Consider the following 24,038-nt stretch of genomic DNA (forward strand, 5'->3'; position numbering starts at 1 on the left):
ACAAATAGAAATAGCTATGAACAAATATCAAATCTAATTATATATATTTTATAGTTGGAATATAAATAATATTTAATTATACCTCTTAATGGCGTACATCCAGCGATAATAAATTAGTTTACCAACTTTAGCCTCACAAACAAGATGAATAGTTAAGTGCACCATAATAGCAAAAAATGCTAGCGAAAATATCCTCTCAAGATGACATAATGTCGAAGGCAATTCGAGAGTGTAACTATTGAATGTCCTTTACATGAATTACTTTAAAATATAACTCTTTAAAATAATTGCTTAATTCTAATATTGCCGAGATGACATTTTCTGACAAAATTCTTCTTGTAACCAAAGGAAGCAAATGTTGTATTAATAAATGGCTATCATGACTTTTGAGGTCTAAGATTTTCTCTCTTTTAGATTGTACATGATTTGAAATATTAGCTGCATAACCATCTGGAAATTTAACTTTTTTCAGTGCCTTACAAAAAATATCATTTTCTTTCTTGCTCATTGAGAAGCATGCTGGAGGTAAATATATTTTATTTCCCCTTGCTACTGGATCGAGATCATGTTTATTTCCCCTTGCTACTGGATGAAGATCATGTCAATGCCATACCATGGAGGTCAACTTGAGTCTTCATTTTTTCTTTAAACTTTCCTTTCATATTTAATAGGGTATAGAGAATATTATCACAAATATTTTTCTCGATATGTATAACATTGAGATTGTGACACAATATAAGTATTTCTATTATGAACTAGATCTAGACCAATTTATCTGGACATAAGAAAATTATAAAAATTTAGATGATAATAGCCTCAGAAGTTAGGGGTTTTAATGGTTTTGATTTCATGTAAATCGGATATCGGAATAAAAAGATATAAATAAAATAGTAGAGAAAGGTCAGAACGAGACAGATTGATAAATATTTGACGTTGCGATAGTCGTCGGAGGGTGGCAGATGACCAAGGGTGGTGGTGGACAATCGTATAGTGGGGTGGTTGCTAGAGGAAGGTAGTGGCTAGGGTTTGGAAGTTTTGGAGGGGCTCTACGATTATGATCTACTCCTATAAAGTTAAAGACGATCTAAAGGCTATAATAAAATCGTAAATGTGATAATATTCTCAATGTTTGGATACTTGGATGAATAAACAAAGAAACTCAACCTTTCTATATATAGTACTTGTCTTAGAAACTTGTCTTAGAGACTTAGTGAGTTAATTAAACTTGCCTTAGTAGCTTATATGACTTAACAAGACTTACTTTAAGGGATTACATAAAAGATAAATATGACTTAATTAAAAGATAAATAGACTCTATCTATCGAGCCCAATGTCCTCATGATATGATTCGACCCGACCCAGTTTGCATTAATTTCCTAGTAAGACAATTTAAAATTTATTCTTCCAATTATATTTCGAAAGCATGACTTCTCCTTGCCCACATTTCTTTATAAATTTCTTTTGACTGCATTTACCAAAAACGTTAATCACATCCTTTAATTAATTTAAAGCATCATCTCCGAAAAGAGAAGAGAGTGCTTCTCTATTTTCATGCTTCCCATAAAAAAAGTTTGTATCACGCTGAAACTTATGACCACTGTCCAAAAACCTACGATGACCCATGTAGCAAAACTTTCTGCCATGCTTTAAATATTTAGAACATGTATCTTTGTTACAAGACGGACATGCAAGACGTCCTTTAGTGCTCCACCCAGATAAAGATGCATAACCAAGAAAATCACTAATGGTCTATAAAATTGTAGCATGCATTTGGAATGTTCTCCTAGGTTTTGTCTCCATCAAACCATAATTTCTTTAGATCATCAATTAAGAGTTTTATAAACACATCAATATCATTCCCTAGAACCGATGGATTGGGATTAAGTAATGAGATAATGAGATACGGTCGCTTCATGCACATTCAAAGAGGTAAGTAGTAAGGAATTAATACAATATGCTATGCAATATGAGAAATACCTATTAGGCAAAATAGATTAAACCTATCGCTAGAAAGACCAAGTCGTACATTACAAGGACCTAACAAGAGTACTTTGTTCTTATGATCAAAGTTTTTAAAGCAAGAGAATCAATAGGATGCCTTGGCATTCCATCTTTTGTGTGACTTCACTATGCTATCTCATATTGGAAGTTGTTTTTTTATTACATGAATAATCTCTAAAGCCCTGATTTTAAGGGAAAATATTTCAATACCTTTGTTGGGACTTTTTAGATTTTTTTTTTTTTTTGATTTGTGGCTTTACTATTAGATTATTCTTCAACTATTTTCCATCTTGAAGCTCCACAAATATAACATGATGTTTCCTTGGCAAACTTTTTCCTATATAGGATGCAATTATTTGGACATGTGTGTATTTTGTCATAACCTAGGCCCAAGTTTTTAATAAGTTTATTGCTATCATAGAAGCTTTCTGGTAAGCTATCACCCTTAGGTAAAGCCTCTTTTAATAATCAAAGGAGCATATCAAAACTTTTATTACTCTATCCACCTAAATATTTTATCTACAATAGATGTACACTGAAAGAAAATTTTGGAACTTTTTGCAGTCAGGATATCGTTCCTATTTTGCATCATTAAACAAATGGTAAATTTTTTTGGCATCCTCATCTAGCTCATCAATGAGATCATCAAATCCTATTTCACCTAGGTGTAAATTTGACTTTGAGATAAAAGCATCATGTATCATAATATCAATTTTATCACAAAAATCATCTTGTGAATGATTTTTGATTATGTATTGGTATAGAATTGACTTCTCTGTGAAAGATTCATTTTGTATAGCTTTTCATAAATATAATAATTGCTCATATACAACATTCTCCTCTCTCCAAGAAATATTAGGGCACTTTTTATATGGGCATAGAATCATATCCTCCTTAGATGCATTTTAAAAGAAAATTCAATGAATTCTACTATATCTCATTTTCATATTTGACACTGGACTTCGCACAAAAATGTACGATATTTCTAGAAAATCTATAACAAAAGTACTTTTCAACTTTAATAGGTTATAATTTATTTACCTTGGCTTATTGATCCAACTCTTGTCTAGAAATGTTCCTTAGGTATTTTTATATTTAAAGTTATTAAAAAGTTATATATTGGCATAATAAGAAATAAGAAAGTACCATTAAATATTATTTTTCTCTCTCTTTCTCCTTCATTCTTATCTAATTTTTTTGTCCAAATGAGATATAATTCTTCTATACTCTAAAATTTCTATCAAATTAATATGGAGAAAAAAGAGTTCAAAGTTCAAAAAATTGCTACAATGCTAAAAAAAAAAGGATCACAATCATGATAAGTATTGCATTCCTAGAATTACAAAATCTGCATATTCTTGAGGAAGCCTTGATGAGACTGTGAGGTGTAAAATAAGGTGCAAAAAACTCTAGTTACCGGTCGTCAAGTTTAAAGCTACTATTAAATTATAGCTGTAACACAGAAAAAAAATTTAATTAGCAGGGGGCGGGGCCACGTGCCCGCACTCACCCCTCTGTTTCTTCCCTCCCCATGCCGGCTTGTTAGGCCAAGGGTGAGGGAGGGGCAGGCTTAGCCCCATCTTAGCACACCACCCATAGCGTGTGCGGTGGGCGGGCCTCAGCTAGTGGGCCACTGCCCTTCCCTTCTCTCTCTCCTTATTTCTTTCCCTCCACTCTCGGTCCCACCTCCACACACCTCCACCGAGCCACTCTTTCTTGGCGTTGCGGCGACGCATGGAGGTGGGATCGAGCTCACCGGCCACTCCGCCGTCGCCACGTAACCACCTCGACCTCTCTCTCTCTCTCCCTCTAGTCCCTCAACAACCATCGACTGTTGGGAAGAGCCATCGTTGGCTCTTCTACCCGTTGGTGAGCCTCTCTCTCTCTATTTCTCTACCTCTCTCTATTTCTTCTCGGGGCTACCAGAGGACCGAGCCACCGGTGAGAGGCTGGCTGCTGAGTGGCTACCAGCGGCCGTTCCCCTCCCTTGCGGCTCGGCCCCCTCCTCCTCCTCCTTTCTTCTTCTTCTTCTTCTTCTTCTTCTTCTTCTTCTTCTTCTTCTTCTTCTTCTTCTTCTTCTTCTTCTTCTTCTTCTCCTCTTTCTCTTCTTCTCTCTCGAGTACCCTAGCTACAGTGGTGCTGGGTTTGGCACAGCACATGGGTGCGCTTGGGTGCTGGGCTTGGCCTAGCACTCTGAGGCTTTGAGGTGCTGGGTTGAGCCCAGCACTGAACAACTCATTATTATTTTTGTAAGAATGATTAAATTATGTTATTAGTTAATAATTATTGTAGCATTAATTTCTATGAATGAAATCTAATTATATCATGATTAGTAAATAAATCTAATTATTCCATGATTAGTAAAATACATGCAATATAATTACTATATTAATCCTAGCTAAGTATAATAATTATTAGAGCTATATACATATATTTATATGTAGTACTTGCATTAATTTAATTCTTATTTTCTTAATTATCAAAGAGAATAATAGGCAGATAATTATGTCTTAAATAAATTATTATATAATATAATTATGGTTAATAAATAACAAAACAAATATAGGAATTAATAGTATATGATTACAATGAGAAAGTATCTTTTAGTCAGGTTAATTGTAATTACTTGAAAGACTGACATTATATGTTATAAATAATTTCAGATTCCAACCCCCTATTCAAGACCTAGTGGACTTTTCTATCGAGGATTGATCGTTGTTGTAGCAATGTGAATGAGTGGTTATTTGGTAATTATAGTTACTATGAGTAGTCTTATCTTCTATATGCCTTTCTCAAATTAGGATATATTATATAATTATGTATATATATGTTTTGGCTTCCAGCATGATCATATGAAAAGAAATGAAGGGGTGCAAACAAAGGGCGGTAGGGAGGGCATTGACCTCTTGCCGACGGCTCGGCTTTGACGAGCCTGAGCCCATGGGCAAGAAAAAGAGGGAGAGAGAGAGAAAGAAAGAAAGAAAGGGAAGAGAGGAGAGAAGAGAGAGGAGGTTCACCTTAGTGGCGATGACGACGATGGCAAGAGGGGGAAGGGAGAGAGAGAGAGAGGGAGAGAGGGAGTGACCAGGAGAGAGAGAGAGGTGGTAGGAGGGTGTTTGTGACGGCGGCGGGGCTTGCTGCTGCATGGCACAAGGTTGGCCACAGCGTGGCCAGCCACATCGTGCCATGCAATAATTTTATTTCTTTTTAGGTTGTTACACTCCCAAAATTCTTCATTCCTCTCCTTACAAAGAACTTGATGGCTTCCCTCCTCAGCGTGATCGACGAGGATCCCCTCCACCTCTAAGGTTAGATGTTTCATGGAGACAGATTCGCACTCGGATCCCCTCGACGACACCTTATCTAGCTGGCAATGGTGATGCTTCTACATCCCCTAGTCTTCTTTGCACCAGCCAACTTTTGGATGTGTCATCGCTAGATGTTGAGTGGTGGTAGCGCATGCGAACGAGCTAGAGATTTGGCGATGAGCAACAATCACCATGATAGAGTAGAAGGGTGAGGATGCCGATGAAAGTAAGGGAGTGATCTGAGCTTGTCGCTAGCCCTAGGCACCATAACAGTGCAGGTGGTCAATGGACCTCAGGGGACTAGCCTCTTCCTCTCGCCTTCTATGGAGATATCTACAAGAGCTCTCCTTTCTCCTTCCTCCTCCGAGCGGGATGCCGAGGGTGGCACGAGAAGTGCATGTCGGCTCCATGAACCCCTTTGGTAAGGCCCAGCCCAAGTCCGGCTCGGCCACCCTCTCGTAGAGCCAAGTCGGCTCGGCTGATGCTCGCTATTCTCCAACCCGCGTGTGATCTCTCTAGGTTAGAGGGTTTGGTGCCAAAGGTGGAGTTGGTGGTGGTAATGGGTAGGGAGGAGGATTTAGCGGTGGCGACGACGGTGGTAGTGGAGCTAGCAGTGGTAGTGGGCAGGGTGGAGGGTTTGGTGCTGGTGGTAGTATAGGAGGAGTGGTGGTGGTTTGGGTGGATGAGCTAGACAAAAATGGGGTTGAAATTTGTTGAGAAGGAGGAGGGGTATTTTAGTCCATCTAAAATTTCCTTTTGGCTTGCATGTGACTTGCGCATGTTTATGAGGGTAAAACTGGCATATATTTGTCACATGATTACCACATGATAACTTATGAATATAAATGGGTAATAAAATTCTAACGGAGGGGTCAAGTGATATATTTCTAATAGTTCAAAGGGTCAATGTGTACCAAAAAAAGAGTTCAAAGGATCATTATGAAAATCGGTGATAGTAGGGTGAAAAAAGAATTATCTCTAAAAAAATACCAATAATGTAAAGTCAAGAGAATATTCATATCTTGTAGTCAATCATAACCAAATATAAAGTTATTACTTCCATCATAGTAACTAATCGGAGGTAGGATTTATAAAGTCCATGTGTCACTATCAGGAAAGAAAAAATAAAAGAAATATTATAATTTGATAGGCGATAGCTTATCTTAAGAACCTTTGCACTTACCATGTAAAACATTCAAGAACTTAAACAATGTGGAACTCTTTTCTGTGCACACAAACATAGACATATATGTTTGCAATTTTGATCATGGTAAACATGAAACATCTCATTTAACTTATTGCTATTGTGAAAGCACATGACAATATATTTGACTTGTACATAATCTAACTAAGTCCTAAAGACTAAATTAAAGGATTATGATCAACTATCTTTTAAAGAACTCTCAACCAACCTAGCTTATCATATATAAAACCTGACTTTGATTCTCAAAATTGGTTTGCTATTCCAAGCAAATGAAGACCCTAGATTATGCTTATTGTTAAACTGAATAATATATTATTTAAACAAAAATATTTGTAAAAATTACTCACAGAGGAGACAAAGGAGGTGGAGCATCGACGCAAAGATGACGCCGAGTGTTCACAAGAAGATGACAAATGTTGCACATCGAAGGGAAGAAGTAGTCTAAGAGAAGTGTCGATCAGAAGATGATGTCGACGAAGCTTTGAAGTGAAGACAAAAAAATGTGGAGCGTCAAAGGGAAGATGGTCTCAGTGATGTGTTGCGAGGAAGATGATCAAAGAAGGTGAAAGGTCACGTAGCAAGCGATCCTCATGCAAGGTGAAATTATGGGAAGTTTGTCATTAAAACTCTATACTAAAAGTGGGATAAGTCATTTGATATTCCACACCACCATTTAATATAATACACTCACACTTAAGTTGACAAAAATATATAAAACGATAGCGTGATTTAACAAAAGAGAGGTATTGCGATGGTTTTTTTTACAAAACTACCATTACCAACATTTCAAAAGTGTTGGCAAACGAATAAATTGCCGACAGATGCTAATTGTTGCTAAGAAATATCGGGATTGCTTTTGATTAATCTTGATATTTTGTTAAAGTGTCGCTAAGTTAGCATTTGATGTGGGTCTCACCAATTTTCGCTATATATATTATATTATATATTTTCTTAAATGTCAAAATATAAATGTCGGGGAAAATTAGTTTTGTTATAGTGGACTACTTCTCTTGATTGATTTTCAATCTTAATGTCCTTCAATCGAGGTTGATGCTTCTGTCTCAATGTCACTCAAATGAATCACTTCAAGATCTGAAGTAGATGGAATGTATAGAAAATAATTTAACATTTTTTGTTACGATCTGATCACATGGGTTAAGTTAGTTGAGTCAATTGAGTCAGTTAAGTCGAGTCGAGTCAACTTGAGTTAGTTAGTTAATTAGCTTTATCTTATTATTTTGAATTTCAAATAAATCAGATAATTCGCATGTGGATATAATCCGCTATGATTTTACTTCTATAAAAGGAGTAGACATGTGCTGATTAGAATCATTGAATAAATCTAAGTTTAGCCAAATTATTCTTTTCATTTTTATTTTTTACCATAGTCGTTAGATTATCTTTATCTTTCTAAAATTAGATCGTAATTGAAAAGCCTTCCGATATCTCAAACCCTAGCAACCATCTTCCTCCAGCAGCCATCCATCACCACCCTTAGTCATCACCACCCTCTGACGACCATTGCAACATCGAATATTTACTATTTTTACCCTGTTCTGATCTTGCATCATTCAAACTTTCGATTTAAGTGAAATTAAAGCTATTAGAATCCTAACTCATGAAACTATCGCCACCTAAATTTTTATAATTTTTTTATATTTAGATCAGTCCAGATATGATTCGTAATACTTTTCCATCACACTGTCTTAAAGTTATGATCTTAAGATAACAGACGGTTAATCTCAAGTCCTTATATATCTCCTTCGTAAATAACTTCTGACTACCTCTCCAAAGTGTGTAAATTGACTTCAAAAGAATCACTAATTCATTGGGATGTTCAAACATATCAAAGTGAGTTCGAATGCAAAGATTCTTAAGTGGTTAGAACCATCTGCTAATATCTAACAATACATATTCTATGCCATATGAATTCTTGAGTGATTCTAACCATCTGCTAACACCTTAGAATAAAATTTCTTTACCATATGAGTTCTTAAATGATTCTAACTATCTCACCCAAACTTTATATATATTTTCTTCTTGCAAACTTCAAAATCAATTTTAAACTTTAATATTTTTCATCTTGATCAAACAACTCATAATTTATCCTGAAACTCATACACAAAATCTAGACACAATACATACATAAATACATAAATAAAATTTTATTTAAAGCATAATATGCCAATTATCTGCGAACAAATAAAACCTTATAATTGTAAAGTTGAATGAATTCAAGATCCTAATAATTGATGTTAAAGTACATAAGTTATTTTATGCATTTGACAACCAACGCACCTCTAGTCTTCTCACGTGCATGTGTTCTATAAATGTTCTCTCTAGTAATGTTACTTTCCCATAAATATGTCTAATTTGGTGAAAACCTCAAATTCAATTAATTGGGCCCCCCCAACATGATAGCTAAAACTTGATTTCTATACTTATATGAGACATCTGGCTCAACCGGGGACTAATCGGTTTCTAGAGCAATTCTATAAAAAGACACTAAATTGCACCATCCGGATCAAAAATTATTAGGCTCGATCTACTTCTGAGCCCACTAAGCTTTAACTTCATAGTAATACTTGATTGAAATTAATTTCGAGTATATAACTTCGTAGTAATACCTGATTGAAATTAATTTCGAGTATATGTCATGTGATCAATTTCGGATCGCTTTGAAACTCTTGAGTCTATTTTGAGTTGAGTTGTTTTTGACAATCTATGAGGGGCTTAATAAACATAATTAAGTATATTTTAAGCCAAGTCTAATTGTCATTCTACATGTCGGAGTTTATTTGTTATGTACTTGGCACTATTCTATGTCTCACTTAATTTATCATTACTTTTCTATTGTGGGTTGGTGAATATAAGACCATGTGTGTTAGAGTCAGCTATGATCACAATAGAGTTGGTAGACGTCAAATTCTTTTGCGCTATATTGTTATTGAGAAAAAGTATTAAGTAGATCTTATATGCTCTCGAGCATAATGCTGGTTGCTTATTCAAAAATTCGTTAGGGTTTGATATTCTTTTATCTATTATGCTATCTATCATAGGCAAAAATTTGGTACTTTTCTCTCAATATTTCTGTGGTATCAAACTTAATAGCTAATTGATGTATGAATAAAAAAAAAGCCAAATCTAATTCAAGTCTGATACAAGCTTAATTTAAGGTTGATCTTGATTAGGGTCTAATGCACATCTAAACCCAACAAACTTATATCCTGAAATAAATTTACTCTGCGTCAGACCATAGTATCGTCGGCCTGGATGCCCAACCGGGATAAACTCGTTGCTAAACTTAACGATTGATAGGAGAGAAGCCTTTTGCTTGCCGGGGATACGAGCTGTGGTGCTGACCCAATCAAAGCCTTATGATCTTGGAGGCGCGGACGACCAGATTCTCCCGCGCGATCGCCTCCCTCCCGGCGGCCTCGTAGTTGAAGCCGCACACTTGTTGGTCCGAGTACCGGTGCTCGCTGCAGAACAACTCGCCGAACCGGCAACGGAATCCGATCAATCCTATCAACGACCGATCCGCCGCTTTCTTCCTCGAAGAAATAGCCCAATATGGTGATCGGATCGGAACCGATCTCAGTTTCTCGTGGGCAGAGCTCGACGGATGGCGAGGAGGAGATGAAGCAGAGGATGAGGTATTGAGGGGTTTCCAAGGGTTAGCTTAGTCCTCGCACATCTTCCGTGCTCCGTAAAAGAAAACTGAAAGGAATACGTTTATTGGAGAAGAGAATAAATAGGAAAATAAAATTAGAGAGGGGAGAAACAAATACGAAGCCTTCGTCCGTTCTTCTGCCCAAATTCGGCCTCCTTCCACTCCACTACGTATTCTAAACCCTAGGAGGGGCTCCTATGGCTCAGATTCCGAATCTTGACAATGCGCCGCTAAATCTTTCTGCTCTCAGGTACCAGATCATCTCTTCTTCCTCGAATGTCGCTATGCTCTCCCTTCTTTCTCGTTTCTTATGCTTACTTTCTTTGCCGAACATGACAGGGAGCAATCTCAGAAGGAGCTCCTCAATATCCTTAAGAAGGTAAGATCCTACCAAGTCCCTCTTCCCTTTTCACTTCCATTTGTCTTTTATTTCTTATAACGTTTTTGGTTTATCTTGGCAGATTCGTGGTAAGAAGTGCCTGGTTATCGATCCTAGGCTTGGAGGAACTCTCTCTCTATTGATCCAAACATCGCTTCTCAAGGTACTATATATGTTACAAATTTTGCTATGTAGACCTCGCTGCTCTAGTTTTATGTTGCTAATGCCATAATGCGAGAGCATTCTGTGGGGAATCACTGATCATTTGCTTCAAAGTTTGGAGTTTGAAAAATTCTTTTGGTGTTTCAAGTGCTGTATTTATTTGAATCACCAGCCATGCATTTGTGGATGATGAAGTGTTTAGCGTTTTGAGCATATGCAGCTAATGAAGTAAAAAATATGCATATTATGTCTCTAAATTAAGTTGAGTTTGATCAAATTATAGTCAACACTTCATTGCTTCATGAAATAATGTAAAGATTTAAGGTTGTAGCTTACAAAAATTTGGATAGTTATCATAAAGATTTTGCCTGATTTCTGGTTCATGCTGTAAACCAAAGATTTATGCAACCCTCAAAACATCAGAAATTTTCTTAACCTTTTATAATATGATCTACTCCTTTGATTAGAGTTAGCTTGAGGTAAATATGTTAGGCTCTCTAATCTTACGTCAAGAGAAGTAATGGTGCTGAATAAGGTTGGTTCTTCCAATGTTTTTTACATGATAGCATATTTTGGTATATATATCCTATTATTGCTATTGTGTTCACCTCTATGGTTTGATCTAAGTACGTACAAATTCCCATAGGTATAGGACTTTGATAATTATGTTAATACATTTGGACATATATACTCACCATGGTACAGTACACTAAGTTCCTGCATATCAGCTTAATTCTATGCATATTAATATCTTTTTGACAAACTGTATAAATTGTATGAAATGTTTTCCTAGAAACAATTGGACATCTTAGGAGCCAAATATGGTCATTGTATACATTTAGGATTTATTCACACTTTTAATAAGTATCTGAATTTAGAATTTAGAATTATATTTCTAATTTACAATCATGTGGGTCTTTGATAAAATGTATAAATGGTCTTCTTTCCATCTCCAACTATGTTATTTCTGAAAGATGTTGCTTCTGATACTATTGAGCATGGACATATTAAAAGGGCCTTTCAAATTTTCGAAGTCATCTGCTCATTTCTAATAATGCTATACATAAGATCTTCTGAAATGTTACACTGACTTCTAAGGGCTCCTTAGATGTTGGAGAGGATACTAAAGTTCTAATTATGCCTATGATTAAATACAGGAGTGCTTCGACAATTAATTTTGTAAGTATATTTAGAATACTTTCTCTGAACAAACTGCTACCCTATGATGTACCATCTCTTCTTTGAATGAGAGTTTCAAAAGATTATTTATAGACTTTCATGAGGAAAGGAATGGTTCTAATTTGCACGACTACTCTTAAGTAGTATGAAACACTTGTTTTGCCAAGACAGGGTGTCATGCATCTCTTAAAGCCATTAAGATGGCTAGATGCAACCTTGTGTTAGTAGTTATACGGTAATGTGGTGTGCTACCATCCTGACACATGGCAATTAATATTTATTTAGTAGGGACATTTAAGTGCTTATTACTCTACTAAGCTTATACATAATTACTTCATTTATAATGATTGGGAAGATTGTTCATGTGGCAATTGTACCCATGAATGAAAATGATGCTGTTTTATACTTCTATTTAAGAAAATTCATAATGAAACTGAAAATAATTATGAAAAAGATCTTAAATCATTGTGTAACTCCTTTGAAACTAAGAAACCCATGGCATAGAAACTAGAATGTCCCCTGTGCTACGATGCGCTGCATCCCATTCCGACATATCAAATAGCCCCTAAAACAAGATCATATCTACATATTTCTGCATTACAAGTTGCAGTATTTTCAAAATTTTCTACCTAGTTGTGCTTTGGCATTGCTTATCTAACAACAAATCCTTGTCTAATAAGAGCTTGGTGCCTTTTAACTAGGAAAATGGTGTAGAATTGCGGCATCTCTCTGCAGATCCTGTTCAAACTGAATGCACCAAAGTGATATATCTTGTTCGTTCTCAGCTTAACTTAATGAAGTTCATCTCATCTCATATTCACAATGATGTCTCTAAAGGAGTCCAAAGAGAGTACTTCGTTTATTTTGTGCCACGCCGAACGGTTGCTTGTGAGAAGGTAAGATTTTGTCCCCTTTGTGACAACTTGTAATCCTTTGTGCTTCATGACTTCTTATATATACTCTAAATCTTCTGGTATATGTTAATTGCTAGTTGTACCTAAAGGATACTGTCTTCTTTTATGATGTACATGGAGACTTCAATCCTATAATGCATGTTACAAACTAAAGTGGTATTTGATAGACACTTGAGTCTTTTGATTGAACTTTGTCTTGCTTATTTACTGCCTATCATGTAACTGATATTTGTTAGATGACTATGGTTTGATAGTTGATTAGGCAAATGGAACACCAAATGATGATTGTGATCCTAGAGCTAATGAAACATTGATTAAACCATAGGTCAGAAAAATGTTTGTTTGTGAGTATATCAAATCAAGAATGAATCAAAGTGCTACCCATGTTACTACTAGATGAGCAAAGGATGCTTGATCAAGAACAATTCAAGTATTTTTGTGCCAACACCAAAAATCCCTTCTTGATGCCATGGTGCTATTTTTATTAGCGTAGACTAGCTCAGATTGTGTAGATACCATCAATCATTCAATTGAAATGGCTTTCAGTAACTTAAAAACTAAATAATGGTTAAAATTGGAAAATTTGATTTTCCTACTTCTTTTTAAAAGATATGAAAAATCTGAGGAAATTGGTAGTTCAATTTTGTGTCATAGCAATATCTATAATTTATGATCCAAAATTACATATTGCAACTAAAAATGACTAGAAAAAGTAGTATCACTGATTAAGGTTTTGAAACTTGGGATTGTCGCTCGAAAAAATGATATGTATTGGTCGCCCGTATCGAATCAGATTAATTTTTTAATTATATAAAATTCTAGCTATTAATTACAAATGCAAGAAAACTAAGTCTATTTTGTCTAGTTTTGATCGATACAGCTGAGATGGATCGGCCAAGGCAGTCGAAGCTAGTTGATCCCAAACTAAAACCAATCACCTAACTGATTTTGGGTTAGGATTGGGATCCGTTTCAGCCGATCCATCTCGAGATCCACCGAAATTAGGAGCCATGCCACGAATATACAAATTTCTCTATTTTTCTTGATTCTTTTATGGAGGCTTAGGATTTTGGAAACCCGAATTTCCCTACTTTAAGCCAGAATTAGAGTTCGAATAAACTTGCAAAATGGAGATTTTTCCTCGAGTGGAATAGCAAAGGAAGCTTGACTTTGAGACTCACGTAGCAAATTCCATGCCAATGAGAAGGAAATCCTCAATCACAGATTGTCATGCAGAGCATGCTACTCGACATAGGCTGCACATACCATATGCGATTGTCTTATCAACATCGGCTTGATGCCAACTTGTATTGACCCATGTTGAGTTGTATTATTTTTTGTTGATCCCAAGGATTGCTGTGTCGGCGTAGTACTGACATGTGGCATGAGGGGGTGCCGCATGGCACCCCTTCTCTCACCTCCTACTAATTGCGAAGCTATTGCCTTCGCCTTCACACTCACTGTTCTTCTTGCCTTGAGCATGCCCTAGATGTCGAGAGGAAGAAGATGACCCAAAACAGGTTGAAATAAAATGATCCACTTTGCGGATATTCTTGTTGAGCAAAGGCAAGAAAGACATTGGAGTGACGTCAAGGATGACGATGACAGTAAAACGGTAACTAGCCTCCCTTTTTTTGTGGCATAGTCAGCTAACAGTGGCCAGCACAGGCCATGGCATATGCACAACAATCCTTGGATCCTAAGCCTATCATGGCCAATCTGTCATATATTAGTTAGTGCATAGTCATATTTATCGACACATACTATGTCGACCATGACTTGTGGTATGTACTATGTTGATGACTAACTTGCAATCCTTGCGACACTTGCACAGTAAAAGTTGCTTATTACTAATGATATTTTTGATGCCTGGCTGTGGTCACTGGGTAGCATTTGCCTAATAGGTAGCATGTGCCTGAACACTCCTACCAACACTTGGCTATCGATGTTAATCCTACTGTTAACCCAAAATCCCAGAGATTATATTTCTCTATTGGCGTCCCAGAGATTATATTTCTCTATTGGCGTAGATTTAACCTCTATTGGTTCATTACTTAATTTGAATTTCCTCAATTTTAATCTCCACCATTGCCTAAATTTGACATATATTGGATTTCGCAAAATTTTTAAGCCTCAACATGAGAAGTCTGAGAAATTGAAGCAAAGATTACATAGATCAATCCTTTGCCTGTATATATATGCTGTAATATCTCCTATAATTGGTTTTTTTCAGAACAAAAAATTCTAATAAAATTATGTAAAATTATTAATTCGATTTTCAGTTGAATGGGAGATCATGGAGATCTATCCATCTATGCTTTAAGTGGATTTCACTGATTTCAGACTCAGTTTAATAACAATTTGACACTGTAGTGCAGAAACATTAACAATGTGATTGAGGAAATATTCAAGAAATAATATTAGTTATATGATTTTAGTGTATGATTCTTCTATATAACTTTGTTAGCTGTTCTAAATAGGGTGGCCTTATGGGGAAGGTCCCAGCCTAATAGGGACAACACAACCTCCACTTTAAGCACACCTCTGGTATTACTGAATCACTCTATCGTCGGCTGATGTCAATGGAACCGGTGAACCACATGAGCTAGAGAGGAAAACACCATGCCAGAGTGTGCCAAGTCATGCTATTGAGTCACTATTTGTACTGTGGGCATCACTGTTTTAAAAAGCGGAAAAGGTGGCCGCCACCGGCCGCCCCACCATGTTGAAAGGCGTCGACAAAAGGCAGCCAAGCGCCTTGGCGGGCTGCCTAGGCGCTAAATAGCGGTAGGCGAGCCGCCTAGCCTGACTTAGTGGGCCAACGCTTCGGCCCGCCAAGTCGAGATGCTGTTATTAGTGAGCGGATCGGGTTTAATAAAATTAACCAATATAAAAAAAACCAAATGCCATGCTGATCTCTCTTGTTCTCTCTCTCTCTCTCTCTCTCTCTCTCTCTCTCTCTCTCTCTCTCTCTCTCTCTCTCTCTCTTTCTCGCTGCACATCTCTCACCGGCAAACCCTAGAATAAGCTCTTCCATAGACGGCGATAGGGAAAGGCGGCGACCACGGCAAAGGCGACAGGCGGCAGATGGCAGCATGCTCTCTTTCTCTCCCACTCTCTCTCAGTTAATCTCTTTCGCAACAGTACTCATCTCTCCTCTCTCCCCTTCTCTCTCTCTCCCACTCTCTCAGTCTCTCTCAGTTTCTCTCACTCTCTCCCACTCTCCCATTTTGAATCAATGGGTTTACTGTTTTCTTTTCCCAAGCTTAAATGTTCCTAATTTTTCCTAGCTTAATTTTTTAATTATTCTTAATTTGCTATGATATACGGTTATAGGAATTAATTAGAAATTTAGAGGAATTAATTGCTAATTGGTTTATGAATTATTGAATTTAGATTACGAGAAGGATTTTTTTTTTCACTGTCATGCATTATTAATTGGGGGAATTACTAATTTGCCTACTATTTAAGTATATAATTTTTGATTAGAGGATTTTGAAATGTGATTCATGTAAATAAACTAGAATTAGTTATCAGATATCTCAGTTATTCAGTTATCACTAATAAGCAATTAGCCAATGTGATTATGTTATTTAGTGTTTTAGTTTAGTGCACTATTAAAATTTCTATATATACTAGTTTGTTTATTTATATTAAAAATTGTAGACTGCTTTATCACCTGCTTTGTCGCCCGCCTTCCACCTAGGCACTAGGTGATAGGGTGACTGCCGTTACCTACCGGCTGCTTTTCAAAATATTGGTGGGCATTGTATGGCCTATAGTTTATCGCCATGGCACAAATTGCTAATATGCTATACATGCCTTGCTAGTCCATGGCTATCATGCCTCCATGCCATGCAATAACAATCAACCTTTTTATTGACGAAAATAACCAATGCACCATATGTTATTGCATTTCTTATCTTGTGGATCTATTTATACTTCATTTCCTTAAACTACACAATTAAGTGTCATTACTTTGTGTAGATGCATAGTTTTCTATATGTTGAATGTAGTAGATCTCTAACTCCTTGCTGTCGATGATGGCCTTATGCCAACTTGCACACTCTTGCACGCCAATGGCCCGCACTGGATACACTTTTGATAAAATTTTTAATATATTTAGAGATATTTTTGGATTTTTAGCATGCCAATCCTTAATTTTTGGTTTAAATTTATGTATTAAAGTATACATTAGACTCATTTATCCTTAGATTATTCTTGTAAACGATCTATTTTATTAAAGATATAGCAATAGTCAACTAGAAATATTATTCAACACATAATATGATTGAATACATTTATTAATTGATAATAGTTTAGTAATTAAAACTGATATTTAATTGAACATAGAATAATGGGAGGATTAAAGATTTAATTTACTAGCATAAGAATAATATGAGAACGTTGAATAGAAACTGTTTATAGTTTTTAAAACTCATCAACTGATAGTATTGTTCGTTATAATGTCTCACGTAGTCTTCATACAAATGTAGATTTTATAATTCTCCTATAACGTGATATGAATATTAGACATGTACGGAAACAACTTGCACCTACAGTGACATACCATAGACATATATAAATTATAAATATGTGAGTGTTGTGCTTCCGGTGAGTGTGATTGATATGATGATAATAATGAGAAACTCATATCATCCTGTGAGCGCATGTCCTTGATATCCTGCTACCTATTGATTCAAGTCCTATCATTTGACTTGTAATCATCTTGAGCTGTAATGATATTTTTCTTTCTACATCTGTCACTCTAGATATTCTGCTATCTATAGACTCAAGTTCTATCATTTGACTGTAATCATCTTGAGCCTGTGATGATATTTTTCTTTCTACATCTGTCACTCTAGCCTTTTCAGTAGTAAACCTATAAGGTCGAGGAAGATCTCCCTTCTCATAAAAAAATCGGTCCTATTAATCATTAGCAGTTTGCATCCACTCCATTATAGTTTCCTCGTATTGAAAAAAAACTAGCATGCAGGAGATAAAAAACTCTCATCTCTCTCGTGATTCTCAGTTTTATGTTATAGATGTAACCTCATATTGTAGTGGGCATATACAAATTTCTCCAAGTGTGCATATGAAAGATGATTTCTAGTTTTGGCATAAATTAGTGCAAAAGTTGACCAATTACGCTCACATCTACTAGATGAGATCATCTGGGAGAAGATAAGCTTCTTAAGGTTGGGGGCTTCACATGATATATTATGTTTGTCACATGATAAAAGAAGGATCCAACAGAATATTTTAGGTCTTTTCCATTTTAATGGATGCATTTCGGATCAATAAAATCTGTTTCAAACCCCACGTCGTGCAGTGCCAACATCGTCATTGCCTTGATTTTACCTATTCTAGAGTTCATGTTTAGTGCTTAAACAACGCTATGATGAGGAAATGCAACTCAATGTATGTTTGCATGCCTATAGTTTTCTTCACACCCATAGCATAGCCAATAGTTTCAATTTTCCGCATAAAAGTTTTTGCACCTACTTTTTGACATTTCTTATCCTTGTGTCTCATTTTCAATCATTATATGGTCTCTTCCCAATAACTTCTCACTAAACAAAGAAAGCAAATCTTACAATATATATTTTACACTTTGCTTTTGTAATAATTTAGCCATAGTTCCTGGTTTCGGCCGATCCTGAGTGGGAGGCCAGCTATAGTAGCTGCTACTGACAGCAGCTGCTAGTTGCAGCAGCTGTAGCAGGCTGCTGATAGCAGCCGCCAGTTGCTGTCTGCTGCTGACAGCAACCGTCAACAGCTGCAAAGAGAGAGGGAGAGAGAGGGAAAGAGGAAGAGTCAGGGAGAGAGAGAGAGTGTGAGCGAGGGAGAGAGAGGGAAAGATAAAAAGAAAGAAAGAGTGAGGGAGAGAGTGGGATAGCTCTGACTAACCGTTAGAGGGATAGGAAAGAAGAGAGGGAGGAAAGGAGATTTTTATTTTTTAGGCTTTATATTTGAGTTATTTCTTATTTTCTTATAATTTTCTAAATTTTTAAAAATTTCTCAATATTTTTAAATAATATATAGAATTTATTTAATTAAAATAGTCTGATCCAATACAAACGGTCGATACAGTTGATATGGCTGATACGGCCGATACGTATCGTTTTTTCGGACGGTCGATTCCAATCCCGATACCGATTTTTGGAACCTTGAATTTAACCTATCCTCTTGCAGATCTTCGAGGAAGAGAAGGTCCATAGCATGCTGACGTTTGGGGAGTACCCCTTATACATGGTTCCATTGGATGAGGATGTCCTCTCCTTTGAACTTGACTTTGCTTTGAAGGTATCCTATATGCGTAAGATTTTATATTGTCATCATCTTTTGATGTCAGTGATTCTCTCCTTTCAACTGTTTAATTTTCTAGGAATGTCTTGTTGATGGTGATACAAGCTCCGTTTGGCATGTCGCACAAGCTATTCATAAGCTGGAGGTATGTATGTTTTCAGTTAATCAGTCAAATATATATGATTTTGACTCTTTTTTCTCTCTGTTGATAGTTAAGTTTGTCAGAATTGCTTCATTTAAATTGCATGTCTTTGACATGTGAACAATAGAAGATATTAATACAATTTTTTAGCTGAGGCAAACATGATATTAAGATTCAAACCTTGTCTTATTCTGTTTATTTTGTGCTAGTTTAAATAAGGATATTTATCATCAATTAACAGTTCTCTGGCATATCTTTGACCTACTTTCTATATGATCTCTACTTGTTTATCTATAAAGATATATTGATCATTGAAATCATGCATCATATTTTAAGTTTTATAATCTTTTATAAATAAGGGTTCATTTTCTGATTAGGTGCTACTTGGTTCTGAATTTTTGATGTCATAATTTACTGGGAAGCACATATTTATCTCAAATTAGGACACTCAGTAATGTGTTTCAGTTTGCTTTCGGGGTGATACCTAATGTGAGGGCTAAAGGCAAAGCTTCAACCAAGGTTGCAGAGCTTCTAAACAGTCTACAAGTGGAAGAGCCAGTTAATGCAGATGATGTAATTACTTAATTATCTGAACTGTAATGATTTAGCCCTTTCAAATAATTGTGATCAGCTGTATTATATGCATTATGATATTTCAGGTGGGGCTTCCGGAGATAAATACACTCATTTTGCTAGATAGAGAGGTATGTCTTTCTTTATCCTTCATGTTCAGCTGTATTATATGCATTATGATATTTCAGGTGGGGGTTCCGGAGATAAATACACTCATTTTTCTAGATAGCTGTATTATATGCATTATGTCTTTCTGTATCCTTCATTTTTATATCAACACATTTGCCGTTCTTATGTAATTTTCTGGTAATGCTTGTCTGAATCGGGTTGTTTTCTTGCTTTTGATGTCATGTTGAAGGCATCTTCAAACTCAATTTATTGCACATTCAAAGTGACTGCTTCTATCTATTATTTGGGTCATTTCTTGCTTGGTGTTATCATGCATACTCGTTATAGGATTTGCTAGAAACTATTCTCTTGTAATTCATTGACTCATATTTGTTGAATCAGGTGGATATGTTGACACCCATGTGCTTTCAGTTAAGTTATGAAGGATTATTGGATGAGGTTAGTTTTGAAACTTATGCTTTTTGCTTGTTTTCTTGAATATTTGATTAATTTTTCTCCATCTACCACCCTTCCTTTCGTAGAAGTAAATTCTCATGTAATAAGAGCATATATGCATACTAAGTAGTTAGAGATTATGTTAGTCCTTAACTGATGTGAAATGCAATCACTGCTGTTTAAATTAATTAAAATATGTTTTGAAATGAGTTCGCAAAATATGTCAAGTTGGAAATCGTCATATTTTATCCTGTAGTTATGTTAGCATTTTATCTTGAACGATCGGAAAGGAGGAGAGACTCCATTAAAATATTTGTCATAACCATTTATGCATATGCATTACTAGGATATGGAGTTATGTAAACTCCTCTATGCTCTTTATTGTTAGGGAAGTTTGGTAGCATATGAAAGATAGAAACCACCATTCTCTAAAAGCAGGAGATTCTGAGTTTGAATCCTCCTAGGCCTAAGCTCGTTACAAATTTTCCCTTGTACCATAACAGACATGGATTTCTTTGATTGGCTGAGGAATATGAGAATTGAAAATCCCATATTCCACGTTACCCAGGTCATAGTTGTAGAACTTCTATTGGACTAAGCCAAAACTGACCCATTGGCTAGTGAGTATTTACCAACAAAAGCAACACCTAAACAAACATGCAAATGCAAGACTGGTTTGAGCCATCGTACAGAAGCCCTTGCATGCACATCTGAGTAAATTTGAATCCAAATTTTATAAATTTTTAGCTAAAATTCAGCATGATTAGATTTTCTTTAATTTTTTTCCCTCAGTTTCAAAAATATCTAAAATTAATATTTCAAATTCATTCAAATTCGGTCAAGATTGATATAGGAATATGTTGGATTAACTACGTTCAATTAGGTTTTGGTTTCAATTATTGAGCAATTGTCAATTAATTAATGTGTTCCATCATATTATTTGTTAAATCATGTTTCTACTTGACTATTGTTATATCTTCAATAAAATAGATCATTTACAATATTACCTAAGGATAAAAAACTCTTATGTAGGCTTTAATATGTATATCCAAACCAAAAACATGTATAAAGACCCTTAAAAATATATTAAAGGTGTGCTACTAGGCATTTCAAATCGGCATGCCTAGTGCTGATCAAGTTTTGGCACGACACGTGACTCTCGCACGACCATGCTTGTTCATGAGCCCAAGATGACTTAAATAATTGGGTTTAATTTGCAAAAATAAAATAAAATAAATTCTAGTACATTTTGACACATCTGGTCCATTTTTAGTTTCCTTTTCATATTTTCACAATTAGTTTTGGAAGGAAAATCCAACAATTTGATCCTAGACCCACTAGGTGGTTAAGCCCTTAGTTTAAAGCAAGATACGAAAAATTGGGATTGGGATTGGCCTTTTGAAAAAACGATATGTATCGGCTGAATCGGCTGTATCGGTCGCCCGGATTGGATCAAAATTTTTTAATTACATAAAATTCTATATATTATTTAAAAATGCAGAAAAATTTCTAAAAATGTAAAAATTATGATAAAAAAAATAAGAAAATAATAATTATTCACATATGAGCCTTTAAAATTAAACAAAAGTACTAATATACTCAAATGTCAAAATCCAATGACTACCGAGTTGACTCTCGTAAATCCCAATGGTTATCATCATAATCACCATAAGTTTGAAAATAATGATGTCTAGGGTCTGGTGCTCTGAAGAGTGATTGCATTATATTATTCATATCAAATGGATCTTGTTGAATCTGAGGAGGATAATAATCAATATGTGGATTTTGTGTCTAAGGATATTAAGGAGGATAATAACTAGCATATAGATCATGTGATTATTTCAAACAATGAATACTTGATGAATCATAGTTTGTTGAAGTTCGCTGGAGTGAAATTTGCGTCGCCAGAGTTCGTTGGAGCTAGATCTCTTCGTTAGAAAGTGAAAATGAGAATAAAAGGAGAAATGAGTGAAAGAGAGAGAGTGAGAAGAAAAGAGTAAAGAGAGAGGGAAAGAGCTTGGGGACATCAATAATTGATGTCTCCAAGTTAGATTTGGGTCAGATCCATAATGGATTTGGCCTGATTTGATCAAAACCGGCCGATCCCGATCCGGATCGGCCGATCCGACGAACCTTGGTTTAAAGTATAAAGGGGTAAGTTAAAATCAAGTTAGACCATTGGGGGTAAACTATAATTTGCCCATATATATAAATGCTATACTACCTTAACCACTTAACGTTTACTTTATCTAATCTACTTGTCATTGTTGCAATGAGTTGATTTATGTTTTCATGTTTCAAAGTGTGTCTTTTGAATTTATCAACTTAGACATGAGTCTAAACATTGACTTTACCATGTAAGTGTTAGACTTACTGAACTATGTTTCTATATATTGGTAATAACATCTCGGTTCACTAGAGTTTGTTACATGTTCACTGAGTTCTGTTTTATACTTGTGATATGATGGCTTTGCACATATTAAGCATATGGCAGGTTGTGACCTTTGGTGCTTTATCTCCAATTGTAGTTCTGCTTTTAATATTTGATGCAGTTTCAAAGTAAGAACCTTATGTTAGGCGAGTCTTTCTCATAGCTATTTTATAGATTTTGCAAATCAATAATGGCTCTGTGGAGGTCGATGGTACTATCATGGGAGGTCAACAAGATGGGAAAAAGATAAAAATTCCATTAAATTCCAGGTACTTTCATTTAATTAAGTACATGCTGTATGGTGTATTCTTTTCCTTATTATTGCAGTATGTAGTAATACATGTTTAATCTTTCTTGTCCATGGTTTTGCACTATGTCCATTACTGAAAAATGCTCGCTGTGTTGTTAACCTTATGATTTTCTTTCTGTTGATACATCAGTGATATGATATGTGCTTCATAATCCATGTAAAACACTGACTTTGCCTATTTATGTATCTATTCTGCAGTTAAGCTTTTAGTATGTAATGACAGGTGATTGGTCTATTTTATAGCTGTCAACAGTAGGCTTACAACCTGGGAAGTCCCTGCACTCTACTTGTAGGTATGCAGCAATGAATGATGTCAAGAAAGGAAATATAGATTATTGTGGTATTCTAGATAGACATCTGGACAACTAGTTTGGACCAAGGATTGTCGTGCTAGCACATGGCATTACCCCGTTGCCTGTATAACGCATACTGCTCAAGATCAATGATAGCCATGTGATGTGGGCATCATCTTCAATTTGACCAAAATAGAATTACTTGAGTCCAATTTTGGTCTAATTGTTGATTTTTTTTAATTCAAATAATCAATTGAATTAGTCAATTGACAAATATGGTAGCCTATATGCGGGGGATATCCGTATTGAGTTATTACCTAAATTGGGTTAGTCAATTTAGGTAAGGTTTAATCAATTAGGATCCTATTAGGAAATGAATTCCTATTAGAATCTCAATTGATAGTTATGGTAAGCTTATATGTGGGGGATGTCCACATTGATTTATTACCTAAATTGGATCAATCAATTTAGGTAAGAAAATCAATTAGAGTCATATTAGGAAATAAGTTTCTATTAGAATCAGCTAGAATTAAGGTTGTTAACCTATTTAAGGGTTATTGCATGAGAAACAAGGACAAGTTGGAATAAGATTTATT

General features: G+C 35.6%; 1 protein-coding gene and 1 pseudogene across 1 annotated transcript in view; one reads left to right on the forward strand and one right to left on the reverse strand.

Annotated features, from left to right (window-relative positions):
• Nucleotides 1–235: 235 nt before the first annotated feature.
• Nucleotides 236–3,829, reverse strand: LOC140783977 (uncharacterized; annotated as a pseudogene).
• A 5,929-nt stretch (nt 3,830–9,758) lies between these two features.
• The window catches only part of LOC140785288 (vacuolar protein-sorting-associated protein 33 homolog), a 45,802-nt gene continuing 31,522 nt past the window's right edge, over nt 9,759–24,038 (forward strand). The window contains exons 1-10 of the mRNA XM_073133104.1: nt 9,759–10,436; nt 10,526–10,565; nt 10,648–10,728; nt 12,608–12,802; nt 19,016–19,126; nt 19,209–19,274; nt 19,737–19,844; nt 19,931–19,975; nt 20,355–20,411; nt 23,014–23,108. Of these exons, the coding sequence (XP_072989205.1) occupies nt 10,384–10,436; nt 10,526–10,565; nt 10,648–10,728; nt 12,608–12,802; nt 19,016–19,126; nt 19,209–19,274; nt 19,737–19,844; nt 19,931–19,975; nt 20,355–20,411; nt 23,014–23,108 (851 nt within the window). The 5' untranslated portion in view covers nt 9,759–10,383. The remainder of the gene's footprint in view (nt 10,437–10,525; nt 10,566–10,647; nt 10,729–12,607; nt 12,803–19,015; nt 19,127–19,208; nt 19,275–19,736; nt 19,845–19,930; nt 19,976–20,354; nt 20,412–23,013; nt 23,109–24,038) is intronic.

Source organism: Typha latifolia, chromosome 3, assembly GCF_019914945.1.
Source record: "Typha latifolia isolate L0001 chromosome 3, TyphaL0001v2, whole genome shotgun sequence".
NCBI lineage: Eukaryota > Viridiplantae > Streptophyta > Magnoliopsida > Poales > Typhaceae > Typha > Typha latifolia.